At 38.1% G+C, this 21,370-nt stretch overlaps 1 protein-coding gene across 2 annotated transcripts; it reads left to right on the forward strand.

Annotated features, from left to right (window-relative positions):
- Positions 1-230: 230 nt before the first annotated feature.
- Positions 231-19,513, forward strand: LOC124873230 (tyrosine-protein kinase ZAP-70). 2 transcript variants are annotated; one of them, XM_047373723.1, is made up of 14 exons: positions 231-400; positions 4,672-4,761; positions 4,967-5,438; positions 9,807-9,967; positions 10,063-10,201; positions 10,287-10,368; positions 11,364-11,386; positions 11,461-11,500; positions 12,952-13,156; positions 13,247-13,453; positions 16,697-16,889; positions 17,056-17,196; positions 17,321-17,433; positions 19,017-19,513. In XM_047373723.1, the coding sequence occupies exons 3-14, from the start codon at positions 5,034-5,036 to the stop codon at positions 19,132-19,134; spliced, it is 1,827 nt and encodes a 608-aa protein (XP_047229679.1). In that variant the 5' UTR covers positions 231-400; positions 4,672-4,761; positions 4,967-5,033; the 3' UTR covers positions 19,135-19,513. The 2 variants fall into 2 exon arrangements, with proteins under 2 accessions (XP_047229679.1, XP_047229678.1); XM_047373722.1 differs by lacking the exon at positions 4,672-4,761.
- The last annotated feature ends 1,857 nt before the right edge of the window (positions 19,514-21,370 follow it).

Raw genomic sequence — 21,370 nt, forward strand, 5'->3', positions numbered from 1 at the left:
TTGCAACTCTTTTTTTCGATTTGATCCTCGGCATAATAGCAAAAAACTGGCAAATGAACCAAATATTGAACCCCTCCTCCACTGCAAACCAGCCCAGTGGTGGGAAGTATATTCAGAAAAATAAAGACGCAATCTCCCCAAATGCTAAGTTATTAGAGGTGTGTTAAAGAAGCGGGGACTTACACAGCTCAGAAGGAGCGTCACAGGTGGCAGTCAATCTAATAGCTGATCTCTGTGCATGACTTTGCCGTTGTGTGCATGTGTGAGTGGTGGTGGCTTTGGGTCTGCGTGCGTCTCATTTCTCTCTAACCTCCCTTCTTCTCTACGCCATACAGTTCTTGCAGCTCAGCAGATGTAGTTTTGTCTCAGAAGCAACATCACAGCTGTGAAGCAGTGAAATGTAAGTAGGTTCTGTTAGATCTGATTGTTTAAAAAGACAAGTACTGGATTTATTTTAAATAATATGTATATAATGAAATTAAGAACATTGTGTTCCGGTTAGGACTGAAAGAAGAGGACTGTAGCACAAAAAAACAGCAACAATACAATTTGAAACTTTTCTTTACAAAGGCAAAATACTTTAGTGATGCTTAAAAATGTAAAAAAATAAATAAAATCTTTTAACAGTTAAATTTTGTAAATTTTACCATTTTAATTATATGTGTTGATCTATTTTTCTGTGATGGTTATGCTATTTTGTCCCATTTGCAAGTAAAGAAATTACTTTAAATTATGCCTGGGTTGTACAAAGAAAAAGAAAAAGGTGTGCACCACATAATTTAAGTATTGTTGCTTTGGCTCAGTCAAGCGGTAATTAAACACACAAATTATAAATAGCTGCTTTCCTTGCGCCTTGGAACAGAAAAACAAAAGCTGATAATTTAAACACACTCCAGATTCCTATGTGTGTCTTTTATAGCTTGTAATGTTTTTTTTTTTTGTTTTTTTTTTCCATTTTTGTTCGGAGGATGGAAAATGGCACCCACTGGAACTTTGTTATTGTTGTTTGCTTTATTGTCAAAATTATTTCACACTAATTCATGTCATTAAGGTATTTGACTCACTAATCCTGCAAATAATTCACACAAATGTTTTCCATATTAAATCTTAACTACAGTTTGTGGTCAGCAGGATTTACTGAGGGAATAAATCCTGCTAAAACTTGCTTTGTTTTCAAGTTTTTGTGTGGTACTAAATCTTCAGCATTACTTTTAGGCTGAATCAACTGTCTATTTGAACGGCAACTGCTAACCCAGATTTAGGAAACTTTGGTTCAGCTTGGGCCATTTAGGGCTCTGATCTGATAAGCAGATCGGTTTCTGATCCAAACCCACCCACATCAAGACCTTTATTACCCTTCACTAAAACAATGGAAAAAATCTCCCAAAAAGGAGTCAGACGGGGGAATTGTTTGTCGTTGGAGGCCTATACAGCCTCTCAACCGGATGTATGCATTGAGAGGAATGCTTGAGTTACATAACCGCAAGTGGACTTCCTGATAAAACAACACAAAAAACTATGACCTAAAAACTTTACAGTGTTCATGCCTTAAGCTGATTTTTGTAATTAAATAAAGCCAACCTTGTATAGGTCAAAGCGTGCAATCAAACCTTATGTTAGCATTCTGTAGGTATTCTCGTCGTGCTTAAAGGAGTGAATTTAAAAGACACAAAGCTGCAGAAACCTGTTTGCTATTAAGGCGAGATTATTTTGTGGTTAATTGCCTCTCTCCAGCCAGTTCAGCAGAAGTACTTAAATTAACAAATGTTGTCTCAGCGGCTGCATGATAACAATACATTTCCTTTAGCATCAAGCTCAAAGCATTTATGTACATATTGATTATAACCATTTTTCACATTTGCATTCGCCAGTAGTTGTGTAAAATTGGCTTTTTATCCCCAGGTTGATTATTTTTACATGTGTTTGGCGTTTAGCTTTGCTTGTGTAAAAAATCTGTACGTTCCTACAGTTGTTTGTAGACTTTTTTATTGCCAGTAAAACCAAACTTAGCTTTTCTTTGCATCTCTCTTTAATTTTGTTTTGTTTGAAAGTTTAGAGTATTAGGAGCCGTTTAATAAAACAACTGCTCCTTTCAGATCGTTGCCTCTTTGGAGCTTTACAAAACCTGTCCAACCCTAAGATTAAAGTTGTTACCCTGAAATGCTGATTCTCTATAACATAAAAATCTTTCGTTGAGGGTTTTTGCTCCATAGAACGAAGCTTGTTTTAATGGCTTAAAAACAAGTCTTTCTGTAGCTCTCCTTCCGGGCCATTTACACACTCCTCTGCTTTTTGACAACTTAGTCACTGTGTTTCTTCCATCGTTCTTTGTCACAATCAGTTTACACATCCTTTATGAAAGTATTTGATGCATATTAGATGGCTTTACCCAGTGAATGGCAACATTTTCCACCTTTAGACATCTCTTCCCTTCCAGACATATAATAGCAGCTAACACGCAGGTTTTGGGGTTCAAAGTTGTCACAGGAACTGTGTCATTTGTCACCTCGCTTGCTTCACTTTTTGTTTTTGTGGTTTATCATGCCGTCTCAAACTTTTAAAAATGATTGCTGAGCTGATAGATTGCCGCTGCTTTTGTTCTCCCTGTTGTTTTATTTAGGAACATTTTAGAAATGGATCAAACAAATAAACGTAGGCTACCATTATAATAAAAACACAAAGGCATAGCAAATGTGCCAGTTGTGAACGTTGGTTTGTTAAGTTCATTTTCTCTTTCTGTTTGCTCTGTTAATGTCACAGAAGTTTGTATGAATGTCAAACCTTTTCACATTTTCCCACTTTACAACCACAAACTTGAATTTTATTGGGATTTTATGTAATAGACCAATACATTTCTCATCTTTGAGTGGCAAGTCCAAATCAAGTCTTGAGTCTTTGATGAGGAGTCCAAGTCAAATCCCAAGTCTTTTTATGGGCAGGTCCAAGTCATTTCTCAAGTCTTTGAGGGGAAAGTCTAACTCAATTTCTAAGTCTTTGAGGGACAGGTCCAAGTCATTTCTCGTTTTTGAGGGGCAAGTCCAAATCAAGTCTTGAGTCTTTGAGGGAGGGATCCAAGTCCTTCCTTAAGTCTTTTAGGCCACAAGCCTCAGTGGGGTCTGAAGTCTTTTATTTTTGTGAGTTGGGTGCCAATCAGAGTTTAAAACTGGAGTCGCCATCTCTGGCTCAGGGTTCATGTGCAACATTAGTTTTCATTCCCATGAAGAGCTTTCTACCACCTTCTTGTGTGGCCCCTACATAGCATTTGGCAAATTATAAATAGGTCTTCTTATAGCATTTTTTAAACAATGTCTTACTTCTTGCCACTTTTCAACAAAGGTCAAATTTGTGAAATGAACAACTAATAGCAGTCCTATCCAGATATTTTTCCACCTTAGCTGTGGATCCCTGCAGCTCCCCTATAGTTAGAGTGGGCCTCTTTACCTGCCTTTATTTTTGGATAATGAATTGGTCATTGCTTTATGATATGTTCAATGTTTGGAATATTGTTTTATTGCATAACCGAACCCTGCAGGTTTTTCCTGCTTCTATGGGATCCTTTAAGGCCTGTGTTTCAGGTTAAAAAAAAAAAATATATATATCTATATCTATATAGATATAGATATAGATATATATAGATATAGATATATATAGGCAGGTCTGTGACAGACCTGCCTGTGTATTTATTTATATATGCAGCAACAATGCCTTTTTTCTTTCTTTCATTTGTTTTCTGATTCAGTGTCTGTTCACTCACCGGTGTGTGTCCACGCTGTAGCGTCTGGCTGTCTTTGTTGTGGCGAGCTGGGAGGTCAAGCCACAGTGGAGTCTTGCTTTATGTGGCAGCTGTGCCTTTAGGTTTGGTTGTCCACTGTGGATGTGGGTACAGACTTAGGTGTAAAGCTAGGAAACTGAGGTTTAACACTGTGTTTTTGTTGTTTTTTTTAACCATTTTTTAATCTTTTTTTAAGTTTTTTTTGCATGTGAAAAAAAAAGACAACTTCCTTGTTCAAGTGCTAAAAGCATTTCCTTGTATACTGAACGTGGAAAATGGTGAAGGCATCGAGTCAAACATAGCAGAACTTTCCAAATCAAAAAGATAAAAAAACAACCTCAAAGGCCTAATTGGTTCTATTTTGTTTCAGTGGTTTTGATGGCATAACCAATAAATGTTAATTTTGATTTTTATCTTTGTGTGACTTTCTCAAGACTTCCCTTGTGTGTTTTACAGGCTGCTGAGTCGGACGTATATATTTTCTGTTTAAAACCGGCAGGTTCTTTATTCTATCATAGACATTTTCCAGACTACCTGATTTTATTCTTTCCCATGTGTCGTCATCCCAAGTTTACATCAAATTCCCATTTCAATACAAACACAAAATGTTTAGGAGGATTCTGCTTCAAATTATTTCCGGACAGAGCATATTCTTTCTGCTGTAAAGGGCATATTTAAAAAAAAAAAAAAAAAAACTCCGAAGCAGAGGGATTCATCTAGAACCAAAGAGCACCTGTTCAACGGAAGAGCAACATACTGGAGAAATGAGGCTGTGAGGGCGGACTACAGTTTCCTGTTGTGGCTTTTGTCACCAGTTTGTTAGTCTGCAAACTATATGCAATCTTAGTGTGGGTGTTTAAAGCTGAATGTCTCATCCAGACGTATAATTCCCCTCCCAGCTCCTCGCTGCAGAGCTGAAAGTCCTGAAAGACACGGTTCTGCTCAGAGCACTCTGTTCTGTAGCCTAACAACAAAACTGGGATAAAGAGGTGAGGGTGTTGTGTTGTTTTAGAAAATGCATTTTCCATTCTAAATGTCTGTTCCTATAGCTTTTTGTAGTTTTGTAAATGAATGAGTAGAACAGATAGGTAACGATCTAAAAGGTTGAAAGGTCAGAGGTGACAGAAAGTGAATTTAAGTTTGGCCTACCGATGCAAAACATTCCAAAATGATCTTTTTCGTCTTTCTATCTAGTTTTGTTCACCAGTCTACGTCCTAAACTTCAAGACCAAGTCCAGCTTGAGTCATCCCAGGCCTCACCATGTCTGTCGACCCAGCGGTCGAGCTGCCTTTTTTCTACGGCAGCATCAGTCGCTCGGACGCCGAGCAGCACCTGAAGCTGGCCGGCATGGCCGATGGCCTCTTCTTGCTGAGACAGTGTCTCCGCAGTCTTGGAGGCTACGTCCTGTCTATTGTCTGGAACCTGGAGTTCCACCACTACACCATAGAGAAACAACTGAACGGGACTTACTGCATTGTGGGAGGGAAGCCTCACTGTGGCCCCGGGGAGCTCTGTGAGTACTACAGCAAGGACCCCGACGGGCTGGTGTGTCTACTGAAGAAGCCCTGTCTGCGCCCTGCGGAAATGCCAATAAAGACCGGTGTTTTTGACAAAATGAGGGAGAACATGCTGAGGGAGTACGTCAGGCAGACCTGGAACCTGGAGGTGAGGCTGTGGGCACTGTTAAAGATTTAATATTCATTAATTATCATTAAGACATGCAGTTCCTTGTTTAAATGAGTCTGTATAGCTTTTACTGTACTGGAGTACTTAGGACTCTGTTTAAGGACACCTAACATAATGTAAAGCAAAAACAATTTCACTCCACTTTCTACTCCATTGCAATTAGTTTTACCTGTGTAATACAGCACCATTCACAATAATTGCCACCCCTGTAAAAGATGTTTACAAGGTCTGAAATAAATTAATCTACAGCAAAATAAGCTCACATCAAGAAATTCTGAAAACCCTAATTTTAATTTGAGCATATTTAGGCAGGTAAGGCAAGTTTATTATATAGCACATTTCAGCAACAAGACAGCTCAAAGGCTTTCACATGATGACAAAAAACATTAAAAAAAATAACATTGCAGAGGAATGATGAAGTAAAAATAAAGAAACGTTGGACTACAGATTGAAATTAATGGCCTCAACTTTTTTATAAAATTGTAAGACTAAATAAACCCTCTGTAGGAAAATTTACATCTTTAACCCATTAAGTGATGCACTTGGTGCCATTTGGTCTATATTTTCTCCACCATAAAATGAATGTTTCTCCCTGGGGAGGAGGTAATTGCTTTTGGCCTATTACATGTCTGGGTAATGGGGGAATATTCCTTTAAAACTCATCTACTTCTGGACCAAGAGTCAGAGCCCTCTTGGCGCTCTAACCTTCCCCCTAGCTGTTGTTAGGAGAGCCCAGCTCAGCCACAGTCAGTCGGGGAGAGATCTTCTGCAGTGAACTGCTTCTCACCACACACAGCTAGGTCTGCTTCATTCAGTTCTTAGGTGGAAATTCCCAAATAACCTTTGTCCCCAGTAAAAAAACTTTGTTATAATTTTAATTTTATTTTAATTAGCAGGACCTTTTGAACTTTTGTCATTTTAAACATTTTGCAATTTTTGCTTTTTGCTTTTTTGGCCTCTGGCTATATTTTGTGTTAATTTTAAGCTTAACACATAATCAAACGTTTCTTCCTGGGGAGGAGGCAACTCTTTGGAACTGTTTTGACCCATTATGCGTATCGATAATGGGGGAATATTTTTTTTAAACTGGTCGACGTCTGGACCAAGAGTCAGAGACTTCCTGGTTCTCTGAACCTTCCTCCTAACTTCTTCTAGGAGGGCCCTGTTCAACCACAGTCTGTCGGGGAGGGGTCTTTATAGTCACCTGCTTCTCACTGTGGACAGAGAGGTCTTTTACGCTGTCTGTTCCAAGGTGGAAAATCCTGATTAACCTTTATTCCCAGTAGAAATTTCAACAACATGTTTTTTTGACAGTTTACCAAAGCAACCCTAAACAAATAGGTTTCTAACCTTGATTTAAAAGAACTTTTTGCAGATTTTTGGAAGTTTCTTTCAGGTTAGTGGAGCATAAGAACGGATTGTGCTGATCTGGGGATACAGAGTAGATTTTACTTAATGGAACAAAAATTGCATGTCAATAAATAATTGTTTTTTACAAAACAGCCAGTGGCATAATTAGTGGAAGCCCTAAGAAATCATATTAAATAAATGTATTATATTTATACATTCTTTTATAAAGTTAACCAAATTGTCTGGAACTTTCAATGAGTAATCCAGGATTTTCTTTTTTTGCTTTCTAAGGTGTAAATATTTCCTTTAGCCACTTGTCAAAATGAGAAAGACAAGAGAACAGGCCATTCAGTAGGACAGAAAGGCTCAGGAAATGGCTGCAAGAAAATTGGCCTAATTTTGCACATAACTACATGCATAAGCAATGATTTTGAAGCCTAAAATAACTGGAACCATGAGAAACAAGGCTGGACAGAGTTCATTCTGCTACAACACACCGAGGGTTAAAGAAAAGCTCCCAGGCTTAATATACCACAGCAAAGAGTGGCACCCTTTAGGTTCATCAAGTCTCCGTAGCAACAAGTAATCTTAACGCTTTTGTACATCTTCACCAGGATTATCAATTATTGTGTACTAATACAACAAAAATAACAAACTGTAGAGCCTTTTTACAGCAACATAAATTTACTGAAGTTCAAAAATAGTCAAGGAGCTCAGGTGTGTCATAATTTAAATAGTTTTTAGTCCCAGTGATCAGCAACAAAGTAAAATTACTGATGTGGTAGCCTTCTTCATTAAAGAGACTCTAGAAATAACTAGTAATTACTAGTAATCCAAGAAATATTTGTTAGAAATAATGTAAACAGCTTTTAATAGGTTTTGAGTGGAGAGCTTTAACTTCTATTGATTATGTTTGCTACTTTACAAAATTAAACGTTACTACATTGATTTATTATCGTGGTTGACTCTGATTTGACTGACTAATCTCATAGATTTAAAAAAATCACCAAATGAAACTATGTTTGTTCAGGTCACAAATGATGGTTTGATTTCACATGTAAACATGGTGATTTAAATCTCCTTGAGAAACACATTCCAGAACCGTAACCCTCGATCAGACTGAGAAAATTCACAAACATAAAAATGGAATACCTTCTGTATATCTACAGTTCTACCGAGTCATATTTAAATAAAAATTTTAAAACAAACAGATGTTGCAGCAAATTGCTGTACAGCAAGGATTTGACAAAACCAGCTGCAAAAATAATATTTTATCACAAAGAAATGATCTTATGGCACTAAAACCTCTTGAAGACCAGTAAAAACACCAAATTTCAAAGTAGTAAAATCATTCAATAAAATACTAGGAATCCCAACAAGTAAAGGTGGAGTCTATCAAAGGTTTCCAAGCTTTTTGAGTAGCTCATTTATGGATTTGTAAACTGTTCCACTATTTAGAAGCAGTAGATGTAAAGGTGAAATCACCTCTTCTGAGTTTACTTTTCATCCAGGAACATCTTGTTGACATTTATGTTGAATATCCTGCAGATATTATAAGACAAAACCTTTAACAACATTAAAAAAACTCAATAAAACCCTAAAATCAATCAAGTAACCAACAGAAACCCAGCAGGCGGAGACCAGTTCTGCAGTGAGAAGCTCAGATTTCCGTAGCAGCATTCTGGCTGCTCAATAAAGTGATGACATTTCTTTGTCTTTTAAGCTGTATGACTTGAGTCAAACGTTTTGGGTTTCCTTCCTCAAGCTTCTCACAGTAGTTTGCTTGAATTTTGCCCCATTACTCCTGACAGAACTGGCATGAGGTTTGTGAGCCGCCTTGCTCCGCTAAAACATTTGCAATGGGACTAAGATCAGGACTTTATGATAGCCACTCCAATCAGTGTGTTGCTGTAAAACACATTCACAGTTGTGCCTTCATTTAGTTCAAATGTTGTGAAGTAACCTATCAGAAGCCTATAGACTCATGACATCATCATCTGGACTTTCCCAAAATGAAAGTAATAAAAAAAAAATCTTTCTCTTTTCCATCCTTTATCTGAAATCTGACATTTGAAAGAAAAATAATCTCCTCAAGGTACTTTTTGAGAATACCTTAAAGGAATTTCTCAGTTTATTTTTTCCACTTGAAAAAGTTACAAGTTAACAAACATATTGACTGATGAAGACCGAAGTAAACACCTTTGAAGTCCTTTTAAACTAATACACTCACCATGACGTCGTCATCCTGTTGATCTCGGGCTATGTTTCGTCAAAGCTAATATTGCAGCCATCTTTTCTTCCCTTCCACCTGTGTAGTTATGACTTTAAAACTCATCTGGAAAACAATATTTGAGCTTGCTTCAGAATAATGTGCACAAGTAGGTCGTCACAGTCCACGCCAGACGTGGCTCTCCACCCAGGGTGGCATGGCCAGGAGATGATGCCTATTTTAAAATCCAAAATACTTACAGGTATTAATGAAAATTATTTTTGTAAAGCATGGGTCTAGTATTAAACAGATCTAGTTCTTTATTCTTAATGTTACTGGTAAATTACATACAACATTTCTGGGATTTTTCTAGAATAGTATTATCAGTGTGTGTTTTGTCATGTGTGGTACAGGAATAAGGAAGGAGCAGCATGCCCAGGGCAGCTTTCATGCATGAACCGATTGATGCTTCTGCGGGAAAAAAATAAAAATCATTCTTTGGACAACTTTGGAAGAAGTTCTATAGGACTTCACCAGTGTTAAAATTGCCTCCTGCTACTACCAGTCACATGTAGAGATCAGTATCTTTCATGGACTCTAAGTTTGAAAACCAAAATGACTCCTCATGTATGTTAACTCAAACTTGAGCCTATTCTCTTTTCTCACCACATTTCAGACCCTGTATGGGTGAGCAAAGTCAGAAGCATGAGCTAAACTGGGCCAATTCAAACAGCCCAGCATATACTAAGATGCCATAATAATTTGTACATATGTTTGCCTTTGTTCAGGGAGAAGCCATGGAGCAGGCCATTATCAGTCAGGCTCCTCAGCTTGAGAAGCTGATCGCCACTACTGCCCATGAGAAGATGCCCTGGTATCATGGTAAAATCAATCGGCAAGAAGGGGAGAGGCGGCTTTACTCTGGAGTACAGCCTGACGGCAAGTTTCTGTAAGCTTCTCAAAGTCACACCTCTGCCTCTGTGTCTGTGGTGTCTGATCTAAAGTCCTCATGCAGTTTTAATGCTTTTTTGCTTCGTTTATCAGAGTCAGAGACAAGGAGGAACTTGGTTCGTTTGCTCTCTCTGTGATGTACGGGAAAACTGTTTACCACTATCAGATCCTCCAGGACAAATCAGGGAAGCTGTCTATGCCAGAGGGAACAAAGTTTGACACAATCTGGCAGGTAGGACCTCCCATGTTTGTTACTTTTACCTTTCGTTTCTGCAGCAGCTCATGCCCTTTAAATGTAATTTTCTCTCCATGTTTAGCTGGTTGAGTATCTGAAGATGAAGCATGATGGTATAGTAACTGTCCTTGGGGAGGCCTGCGTCAATGGCAAAACTGCAGAGAGTAAGAAAAATTGTTCCCTTTGTTCAGTTAAACAGAGCCTTGCAAAAGTGTTCATACCTCTTGAATTTTTCCACATTTTGTAATGGTACAGCCACCAACTTTAATGATTTTTAATGGAATTTTATCTAAAAGACCCACAAAAAGTACTTTATCAGATAAAAAGGAAAATTATATATATATATATATATATATATATATATATATATATATATATTTTGCTTCGCTCATGTAGAAGCTACGTTTATTCATATTCTTCTTTGCAAAATAGCTCAGGCTCAGTCTGACTGGAGAGGATTCTCAGTTGGATTTAGGTCTGGACTTGGATTGGGCCATTTTTAATTATAAATATTCTTTCATCTAAACCAGTTAATTCCATTGCTGAAACGTGAACCTCAGGACCAGTCTCAAGTATTCTGCAGGCTCTAACAGGATGTCTTGCAAGATTTTCCTTTATTTAATTCATCCATCATTCCATCAAATCTGACCAGCTTTCCTGTCCCTGCTGAAGAAAAGCCTCCCCACAGCATGATGCTCCCACCACCGTGTTTTACCATGGGGATGGTGATGTTTAGGCTGACATGGAGTGTTATATTTCTGTCACACAGCATTTTTTTATGTAGGCAAACATTACAGGTTTGGCCTAATTTGACCAGAGCGCTTTCTTCAACGTGTTTCCTGTTTCCCCTATGGCTTGTGGCAATGTGCAAATAGGACTTTTCATGGCGCTCTTTAAACAATGGCCTTCCTCTTTAGTTTTATTCAGGGCTGGTAGTAAAGAGGGCTCAATAAAGACTGACCCCAAACTTTTTAGTTATTTGTAAAAAGTTTGAAAACTTTGTATCATTTTTCTTTTTGTTTCACATGAATAGTATATTTTGTGCTGGTCACTTAAAATCCTAACAAAATACACTGAGGTTTGTGGCTAACGTGAAAAAATGTGAAAAGGTTTAGGAGGTACGAATCCTTTTTTACTTATCTCTTTATCAACATTTCAGAGACACCCAGCCTTCCTGCAACAGTAAGTATTCACATCCTCTGTTAAATTCAACACTCTTTCAACTTCTGAGATTTATTTCGATGTTTTCGTTTCAGAGGCGCTCTGCACAAAATGGATACACACCGCCACCCCGAGGTCAGTTGCTGACATTACACCCGTGAACCTCTGCCATCAGAAACATGAGCTGCAGATTCATTGCTAAACTTCATGCTATCCTTTTAACGACGCTTAATTCTGAAAATAGCCAGATTGATTTTATCATTAGTTGAAACCGATATTCAGGCTTTTTAAATATAACATTGAAACTTATTTTTGGAACCTAAATAAAACAAATGGGAAATGCAAAACTGCAACAAGATTTAAATTTAGGAACGAGACTATATTTTGAAAAGCAATCAAGTTAAGTAAAAATCATAGACCCCTATGTTCCACTTATATAAAAATATTGAAAATAAATTGTTTTTAAATCAAATGTATTAATACTATGTGTAGTAGAGTAATATAAAACCAACAGACCCACGACTTGAATGCCTTTGACTCTGTATAACAGAATCATTCATTTGAAAAGGGAGCGTTTCAAGAAATTGCAGATTAGAGTTCAGTTAGTGAGGTAAAATGGGGTATTTCAGACATTTTTAAAATAACTTTGATAAAATATAGATCGGAGAAAGAGGAGCCAAAAACGATAGGATGCTCTGCTAAAAGTATTTAAAATTGAATCAAACCAGAAAGTTGTGGTAGAGAATGGATCAATAAATACCCCACATAGCAAATACTATGCCAGCGATCAGCTCCAGGAAGATCAGAGGTCTGCTGTTATCTGTGAGTAACAATTAGAAGCAAAGTGTCCCATCCTTATGTTGAAAATGAGAACACACTGAATGGCCTAAAGAAAAACATTTTAAGGACTGATTAACATAACGATGCTCTGTTTGGGTCTTGGAGCCGTTGACATTTTTCAAACAGTCCCCAAACAAATTCAAGCCACGGTACACTGTGAAGCACGGTGACTCCGTTGTCATGATAGGGGATGGTATTATTATGCTAAAGAGGAAATATGCTTGAAATGAGTGTTTTGACCAGACAACCATCCCAGACATTCCAGTAAGGAGCAGCATCTTGGTTCCAGACCAAGAAAATTAATGTTATGGAGTGGGTGGCCCACAACCTGGACCTTAATCTAAAAGAAAACTTGAGGGGTGACATTAAACATGCTGTTTTTAAGACAAAATCAAAAATTTTAGAGGAACAATAAAATCTAGTCTATTTGTTCTGGGCTGTAGTACCGGTTCACAGGTACCAAAGCTTGGTAGTCCATGCAACACAGATGTGAAGCAGTTCTCAGAAACAACGGAAATACAACTAAATATTTGTTGAGTAATTCAATGGAAAGTTGAATCCAATACTGTGTTTTTATCCCTTTTCACAACTTTCTACAAATTTGATACAAGTATTAGTATAAATAGAGTGTGCAGTGTCCCATTGCATCTGTATGCATGAAAAGAGAAATATTATTGAGAATTTTGAGCTCATTTATATAAACATGCTGCTATTCTGAACAAATCCACATTTCATTCTTTTATCAGCCGCTGCACTGGCCTCATGCACATCTACTGCTATGCCGGTAGAGCGTGACCTTCTCCCTATGGACTGTGACGGATTTAACCCATACCACAACCCGAATGACATCAAGAGATTCAACATCCAGAGGGAGCAGCTGTTGATGGATGAGGTGGAGCTCGGCTCTGGAAACTTTGGCTGTGTCAAGAAGGGAGTCCTCAAGACGGAATTGTGAGATTTATGTTATTTCTTATAAAAACAGCATAAACATTTCAAAGCTTTATTAAAAGTTAACTACAATATTTAACCCTGTAACTGCAGAGGCCAGATAGACGTGGCCATCAAGGTGCTTAAGAGTGAAAACGAAAAGCTGGTGAAGGAGGAGATGATGAGGGAGGCAGAGATCATGCACCAGCTGAGCAATCCGTTCATCGTCCGAATGCTCGGCCTGTGCAACGCTGAGAACCTGATGCTCGTCATGGAGATGGCTGCAGCCGGACCCCTCAACAAGTTCCTCACCACCAAAAAGTGAGTAAATAAAACTGTTGCTGTAGATATAGTGGATATGTTTAAAAAGATAGAAGTGGCAACAAATCAATGCATAAACTCCCTGCATTGTATCTAAAACAAAATGTGAAAATGCAATAAAAACTAAAGACATTCAATTTAAACCAGACAATTACATGCACTGTAAAAAAAGGGGTTCCCCAACAAACTTTTAATTAATCTGTTAGGGTCAACAATTATTTTTCTATAAATACCAGAATAAAGAGAGATTGATTTAGTCAGGATTTTACATACTCTGTGATTGCTTTTATGCAATTTTGGAAATCTCAGATTATGATGTCATTTGTAATGTGGATTTGTAAGCTTCTGAACGCAACATTTTGAGGCACATCTGTGGATGTATATCAATTCAACACCTCAAAGACTCTCTTTCCTTGTCTGACATCATGGGAAAATCAAAATAAATCAGGCAAGATATTAGGATGAGAATTGTGGACCACCACATCTCTGGTTCATCCTACAATTTCTAAACCCCTGAAGAATTAATTTTCATTTGTTCAAACAATTATGCGCAAGAACAAACAGCACAAAATGTCCAGTCATGGTACTGTTCAGGAAGGAGATGGGTTCTGTGTTCCAGAGAGAAAGGCCACTCAGAGAGGAAGAAGCCATTACTGCAAAAGCAACATAAGGGACAAAAGTGAAGCGTTTGGCCAAAATTACCATTGTTGCTTTTGTGCAAGCCTGATAATACCATCCCAGCCATCATGTTTTACTGGTGGACTAGAGCACTTCACTAAATAGATGGCATCATGAGGACAGAACATGGGAAAATATTAAGTCATCAGAAGGCATCAGCCAGGATGTTGAAGTTTAGGCATGAATGGGTCTTTCAAATGGACAATAAGCCAAAGCCAAGTTAGCTAAAATATGTCTTCAGGACACTTAAATCAGTGTTTCAGAGTGGCCACCCCCAAAGCCCTCATCTCAGTCCCGTAAAAGATTTGTGGGCAGAACTAAAAAAGTGTGCGTGAGAAAGGCGAGCTTCAAGTCTGATTTAGTTACACACTGGTTCTATCAGGAGGAATGGGCCAAATTTCCAGGAATTTAATGTCAGACCGTGAGGAAAAACAATTATGCATCTTTTTATCCAGTGTATGTATCTGGTTTCAGCTGTTAATGTGATACTTACTATTAAAGTCACCTGGTTGCATGAGTTTAGTGTTCTTTAGAAAGAATCAAAACAAGGAATAAGTAGTAAAAAAGGCCAATATTTTCTATGGAAGAGATTTTTAATATGTCCCTGTAAATTATCTGTGCATTCATCTGAAAAAAACAAACGCAGAGATTGAAAAGTGGCTGTTTTAAAAACCGAAACATTTGGATTTGTGTGAATTCTTTTACTTAAAGTTGGCTTCAAAGATTAATTGAACTAACTGCTTCCTGCAAAGATGTTTCTGTTTTTACAAGGCCTGGCTCTCCTATAATAGAGAAAGATATGTATATTAATTACATTCAGTGACTATGATATCATACAGTTTATTCTCCAAGCAATTTTAAACAACCTAATTAGCTCATTTTGCTCCATTAAACCTGCTTTTATTATTATTTTATCAACGCTTTGCTCTTGCCTTCACCTTGCCGAGTAATGAAGGTACAACAATAATTGTTCTTGTCTACTGCTTTGCTAAAGTATTCATACCTTTTGAACTTTTTCACATTTTATCACAGTGCAACCTTAACCTTTAATGGGATTTTATGTGACTGGCCTTTGCTGCAATTACAGCTGTAACTCTGTTGGCAAATGTTTTTGCCACTTTTACTCATCTAGAGGCTGAACTTTCAGCACCATTCTCCTTTTTAAAATAGCCCAAGCTCAATCAGAACTGAATGCAGAGTTTCATGGTGGTGCAGTGACACCATTGTGTTTCATGGCTGGGATATCTGTTCAGAGTGATGTATGTTGTCAGGTTTCTGGGACTTATAGGGTTTGGCATGTAATCCAGAAGGTTGAATTTTGGTCTCATGTGAGCAGAGCACCTTCTTCCACATGTTTGTTGTCTCCGCTGCATGCATTGTGGCAACCTTTAAATTGAATTTCTTTTGGTTTTCTTTCAACAACAGCTTTATTCCGTCATCTTTCCCATAAAAGCCAAATTAGCGCAGTGCACAAATAATAGTTATCCTATTTAAAGATTGTGCCACCTGAGCTGTGGCTCTCTGCAACTCCTCCAGAATTCCCATGAGCTTCTTGATAGGTCAGTAGTGGTACCATGTTCTTTCCATTTCAGATGATTGATTACTCAATGCTCTGTGAGATGTTCAAAGCTTGGGATTTGGTCTGGTACCAGAGTAAAAGGAACATAAAACATATCTATGCAACACTTTTCGTATTTTGTTATGAAAACGTTTAACAAACATTTTTCTGTCCCAGTTATAATTACATTCTATTTTGTGTTGGTCTATCTTATAAAATCCTAATAAAGTATAGATTAACATCTATAACACCAAAATGCCTCTTAGTATTATACAAAACAAGAAAGCCTCAGTACAGGTGAGTATGGAAAGCCCCGCATATATATTAGATTACTTAGTTGTGGAAAGCCAGTTTGTGTTTACAGTCAATACAACAGAAGAAGGTGTTTGGTAAGCCTTAAACTTTTGAACAATTCTTACCCTTTGTTTTAACATTAATCTGGACTTGTATTGTGTTTCATCAAGAGGATATTTATGCTCAAAATAGTAAATAACATTTGTCCTTTTAAATGATTATAGCACAATTTATTGGCCTATGACTCCTGCAGCACCCACAAGACTGAGTCCAAAACGTTTATGCCCTGTGTGTGAAATTACTAACTATATTTGTGCAACAGAACGTCACTTATGTCATGGAAAGTACCCAAATAAAGGTACCTTGGAGACAGATTTCATGGCAGAGATCATGGAAGCAACAACAAACATGACGAGTAAGCAGAGGATCTGAAAAGTTACTCTAGTGAACAAGGAGCAAATATACTGGGAGGAATGGCAGCATGATGAAACAGGAGGTGAACAAGGACCTTAATGAAGGAAACTGAAGACATCTGGTGACTACTGCAGGAAATACAAGCCATCAAATAAGAAAGATATTAACATAAAATACAAAAATATAACAAAACACAGCCAACCTAAACAGAAAATTATGACACAAATCCTCAGTTTAACACATGGCAGACCTGAGTCCATAATTACTGCTCAGACTCACCTTGTTTTTGTCCTTCTCAGGGATTCTATCTCTGTGGAGAACATTGTCAACTTGATGCACCAGGTATCAATGGGGATGAAGTATTTGGAGGAGAAGAACTTCGTGCACAGGGATCTGGCAGCTCGTAACGTTCTGCTGGTCAACCAGCAGTTCGCCAAAATCAGTGACTTTGGGCTCTCAAAGGCGCTGGGAGCAGATGACAACTACTACAAAGTATGGAGCCACTTTTTGTTTCTAAAAAAGCTTTTGCATACGGCAAGATAATTTGGTTGTTTGCCAGTTTACAGATAAATATAAAACCTTTCTTGGTTATGGGGTTAAATATACCTGAAGCTGAGTCACTGACTGGCAGCTTACTGTCAATCAATTGTGTTTCCAGGCTCGTACTGCAGGCAAATGGCCACTGAAGTGGTATGCTCCAGAATGTATAAACTACCACAAGTTCTCCAGCAAAAGTGACGTGTGGAGCTTTGGGGTCACCATGTGGGAGGCCTTCTCCTACGGAGGAAAACCCTACAAGGTAAGCTGTGTCTCTGCAGAGCAATGATTAAAAGATTGATTTGGTGAAAGAACTTCACCAGGATTTGAAGAACCTTGATTCTGAACGTCATGCTACAATTTCTGCCTGTCTGATTTTTGTCCAGAAAATGAAAGGCCAGGAGGTGTCAAACTTCATTAACAACGGGGGCCGTATGGAGTGTCCACCAGCATGTCCGGAGAGGATGTATGCAGTGATGAAAGAGTGCTGGACATACTCGTAAGAAACTAAATCTTAAACACTCGGTATGATTAGCATCACAGTAGGAGCAGTCACGTCAAACCCAGGTCAAAGGCTGATATCCACAGCTTAGTTGGGAGAATCCGCCAACAGAGATCCAAAAGTTTCTAGCATGACTTTACCTACCTCCAAGGTGCAAAGAGAGGGAGAAATATCTGCTGAGGTGAAGACTCTAGCATTTCTTGAGACAATGAGAAAACAAGTTTATTAACAGACCAACACATTTTGGTTTGTGGCCTTGACCCTGGCAAAGGTCAAAAGCCGAAATCCGCTGGTCTGCCATTGAAGTTAGTTCCGCAGTATTTCAAATGTTGCTGAAGTTGTCACCTCACCAGAATCTGCTCACAGGACAACTCTTATGAACTTTACAAAATGGGCCTGTTAGAGGCTGCAAAAGACTTGAGAATGGGACGGAGGTTCACCTTGCAGCAGGAATGCACTCCTATGTGTCACTCTTTCATATAAAACCCCAAGAAACTAAAATATGAATTTATAATGTGAAAAATTGTGTAAATGGGTGGATAAATGGTTCAATGGATATGAATATTATTACAAGGGACAGTGTCATAATCAAAAATTATGTGAAATAAAGAAACAAAAGAGGACTTTATCCATCCTTGCATCTTCACAACCAGCCAAAAAAAAACAAGTAGGGCAAGTAGAAACAAGACATAAATGTAGTCCAAATAAAAACAAAATATGGACAACATTTCTAGTTTGCATAGTTTTTATTTGATGGCAGTGAAGTTCTACTTCATGATTAATGTCTCTGATCCACTGTCTGTAAGTGGTGCTGTAGACAACTCTGACCATGTAGATAAATGAGTGAACCAATTAGTGAGCAACAATGGTATATGCAGCAGTGTCTGCATGTCAGTGAGTGGATCTTTCTCCCCTTGAGTTTTTGTTGTTTCTTGCTGTTAGGTTCCTACAGCCAGGAGTGTGCAGCTGATTGCACTTTGCCCTTAACGACCTGGGTTAAAGCTGAGTGAGGAGGGGGTTGTGTTGCCAGTGGACCATTTGGCAGCATGAGTTTGCCTTTCTGCTGGCTCTTGAGCTTTGAGCATGATGTGTTTAATGGAGCCTTGGATATTTTCAGTCCAGCTGGCCAGCCACGTCACTGTGTGGTCATGTCGTACTCCCATCCAGTGGTGGCACAGGTGTTGGGATTCTTTGCCACAGTTGATGACTTCTTCAGATTGGATCCTTTTCTTCAGCATCCCCTGTTTGGGATTCTCTCCTCTTCCTTGGAACAGTCCTGGAAGCTCAGTCCTAAAATTTCCAATGCGTTCCTTGTGGTGATTCAGCAAGCAGTAGCCATATTAATTGACATCAACTTGAAAATGAACATCTTTGCATACTGAGTCAGGTTTGTTTTTGAACATGCTGCAAGAATATAGTCTGAGTTGACAGTTAAAGCTGTTAAGCGGTCAGATTCATTTATGACACTTAAAATTTGAGCCAACTATTTGATAAAGGGTTGCTGAGTTCCACACAGGCTTTTGTTGATCACTTTGAGCGTGTTAAACCGAGATCTCCCACATTGTTCTCTGTCTTTCTAGGCATGAGGATCGCCCCGACTTTAAGAAGGTTGAGGAGTCCATGAGGACTTATCATTACTCCATTTCTGGCAAGGCCAAGCTTGAGGGAGCCGATGCTGCAGCCCAGCCTAGCAAGTAGACCGCAAAAAAGGCGCATTCTGTCATATGGCTGCACAAAGCGTTCTTTCAATGGACTGTAAAACTACCAAAACAAAGAGTATTTCATGAGCGGCGCATAATGATGAGCTTTGACTGCCAAGCAGCTACAGCTAAACAGGCCTCATTGACAATAAATGTGCATTTGTAAATTGGACCACAGTGTTTGTTGTGTAAGGAGGACTTCTGTCGTTTGTCCGTCATGGTCTGAATGTGAAGTGTCTCTGCATTGATGAAATAACTAATTTTGTATTTCTGGACTATAATGGGACTGTATGCCAAATGAACGTGGGTGTTTTTTTTTTTTTTAAACCTCAAAGCAATTTGTCTCTTTTTAAACTAAATAAAGTTTAAAAAAAGTTTTGTTTTTTTTGTTTTTTTTTATGGCCGATCTATTTGTTTGGAATGGGCACCACAGTAGGCTGGTGTCCTGCAACTTTTAGATGTGTCCCTGGTCCAACACAACTTAGTTGCAAGGCTGAATTACCTTCAGTATGATGTCCAGTTCTGCAGAGTCCCATTAATGACTTAATTATCTAACTCTGGTGAGTTGAAGCAGAGAGATCTAAAAGTTGCAGGACACTGGCTGTTGAGGACTGACGTTAGTCACCAGTGCCATAGAGTTTAAGGAGACTTTATCTTTTAATGCTGCTCTTTGGAGATGATGTAATTTTCTACTGTGTTTATGAAGCAGGAACCTCCAGCAGGCACCATAGCAGTTTGAGTCAGTTTGGCTAGGATAAAAGATCAGCAACTCCTAGTCTGAGGCTATAGATCTATGATGGAAAGGGCAGACTACAACCATCATACTGGGGTTTGAGTTCCAGAATCGGCTAGGAGTTTCACTGTGTGAAACATTTGGTGCCATTCCTTTTGATTCTAGACTGTGTGGAATGAATGTAAACCAGATTTACCAGAAGATATTTACTTTTTCGTAAAACAACTTTGTCATCCTAGTTTCTTAAATCAGCCTAAAATGTCTCAAGGCACACAAAACAAATATTTGTTCCTGAGGACAAAGAATGTCCCAGTGAAACCACTGACAATAAAATTTCTAATCCCAAGTTTATCTTAGCATAAACTAATACATTTATCTTGGGATTTTATTTTGGAATGCTAGCAATCAAGTTTTTATTTGTTTGTCCAACAGGTGAAGCTACTTTTCCGCCACAAAGGATACAGCAAACATTTCACACTTTTTCTGTTTTCAGTAGAATGCCTTGCTACTGAAATATTTCAGTTGTTGATGCTGGATAATGGTGTGTGTGCAACAACCAAGGAGTGTGTGTATAATGTCTTTATGAAAATTCATTTTCTTTTGGTTTTTTTTTTTGGTTTTGGGAATTATTGTAAGATAAAATCAGTGGGACTAAGTAAACATACTGGCCTTGAAAGGGTTAAAATTTCAAACATTTTGTTTGCTATAAATCTTTTAGGATACATTAGTGTTAGAAAACTCATTCCAAGCGGATAAAATATCAAGATGTAATATTTTTACAACAGATTTTATTAGGTTTGCAGGTTGAATCACAGTGCCTAACAATAATTAAAATCTAATCCAAAAGAAATTTAAAGAAAGTAGTGTTTTAATTTACTTTTTTTAATAACTGTTATTATTAAAACTAAATATTTCATGTCTTTCCCCACCACTGAATTATCACTATTACAAATTTAAAGAAACAAAAACATTTTTGCTTATTTCTTAGAATCAGTCATTGTATTTATACTTCAACCAAGGATTATAGAAGTAATTAGGGTAGTAACAAATCTAAAGAGCAAAGATACTACAGTGAGCTGTACCACAAACTATCGTCACAGTCTGAAAGGGGAAGTTTCTGGCTGGGGAACTGAACATTCAGAATGCTAATTTCACTTGGGAAAAATCTATTTTAAATGCTTACCTGTCTTTTGGGAATTTAGAGAACATGCCATGTGGCCTAATTTGGAGTTCCACCTAACGTTTATCAATTGGGGTGAAATAATATTGTCTGAATTCAGGCTTGTGCACCCCTTACAGAACCAGTTTGGAACTCTGTTCACGTGGCTTGCACGGTCCCGTCTCTCAGCACAACTGTTGTTCTTGAGTTGATCCAAAAGACCATTCAGACTGGTAGGCTGTTGGTTCTGACTCAGTTTGTTCCATGCTTTTGTGGTTCCTCCCTTTTGATTTAGAGCCATGTTGAATAGTGGGACTTGTTTTTTTTTTTTTAGATAAAAAA

Source organism: Girardinichthys multiradiatus, chromosome 9, assembly GCF_021462225.1.
Source record: "Girardinichthys multiradiatus isolate DD_20200921_A chromosome 9, DD_fGirMul_XY1, whole genome shotgun sequence".
Taxonomy (NCBI): Eukaryota; Metazoa; Chordata; class Actinopteri; order Cyprinodontiformes; family Goodeidae; genus Girardinichthys; species Girardinichthys multiradiatus.

Bases quoted from the DNA above. Each gene is read 5' to 3' on its own strand.
- LOC124873230 (XM_047373723.1), top strand. From the start codon at position 5,034: ATGTCTGTCGACCCAGCGGTCGAGCTGCCTTTTTTCTACGGCAGCATC. The intron at 10,369-11,363 runs GTAAGAAAAATT...TCAACATTTCAG, and splicing joins CAATGGCAAAACTGCAGAGA to AGACACCCAGCCTTCCTGCA. The intron at 13,157-13,246 runs GTGAGATTTATG...CTGTAACTGCAG, and splicing joins GGAGTCCTCAAGACGGAATT to AGGCCAGATAGACGTGGCCA.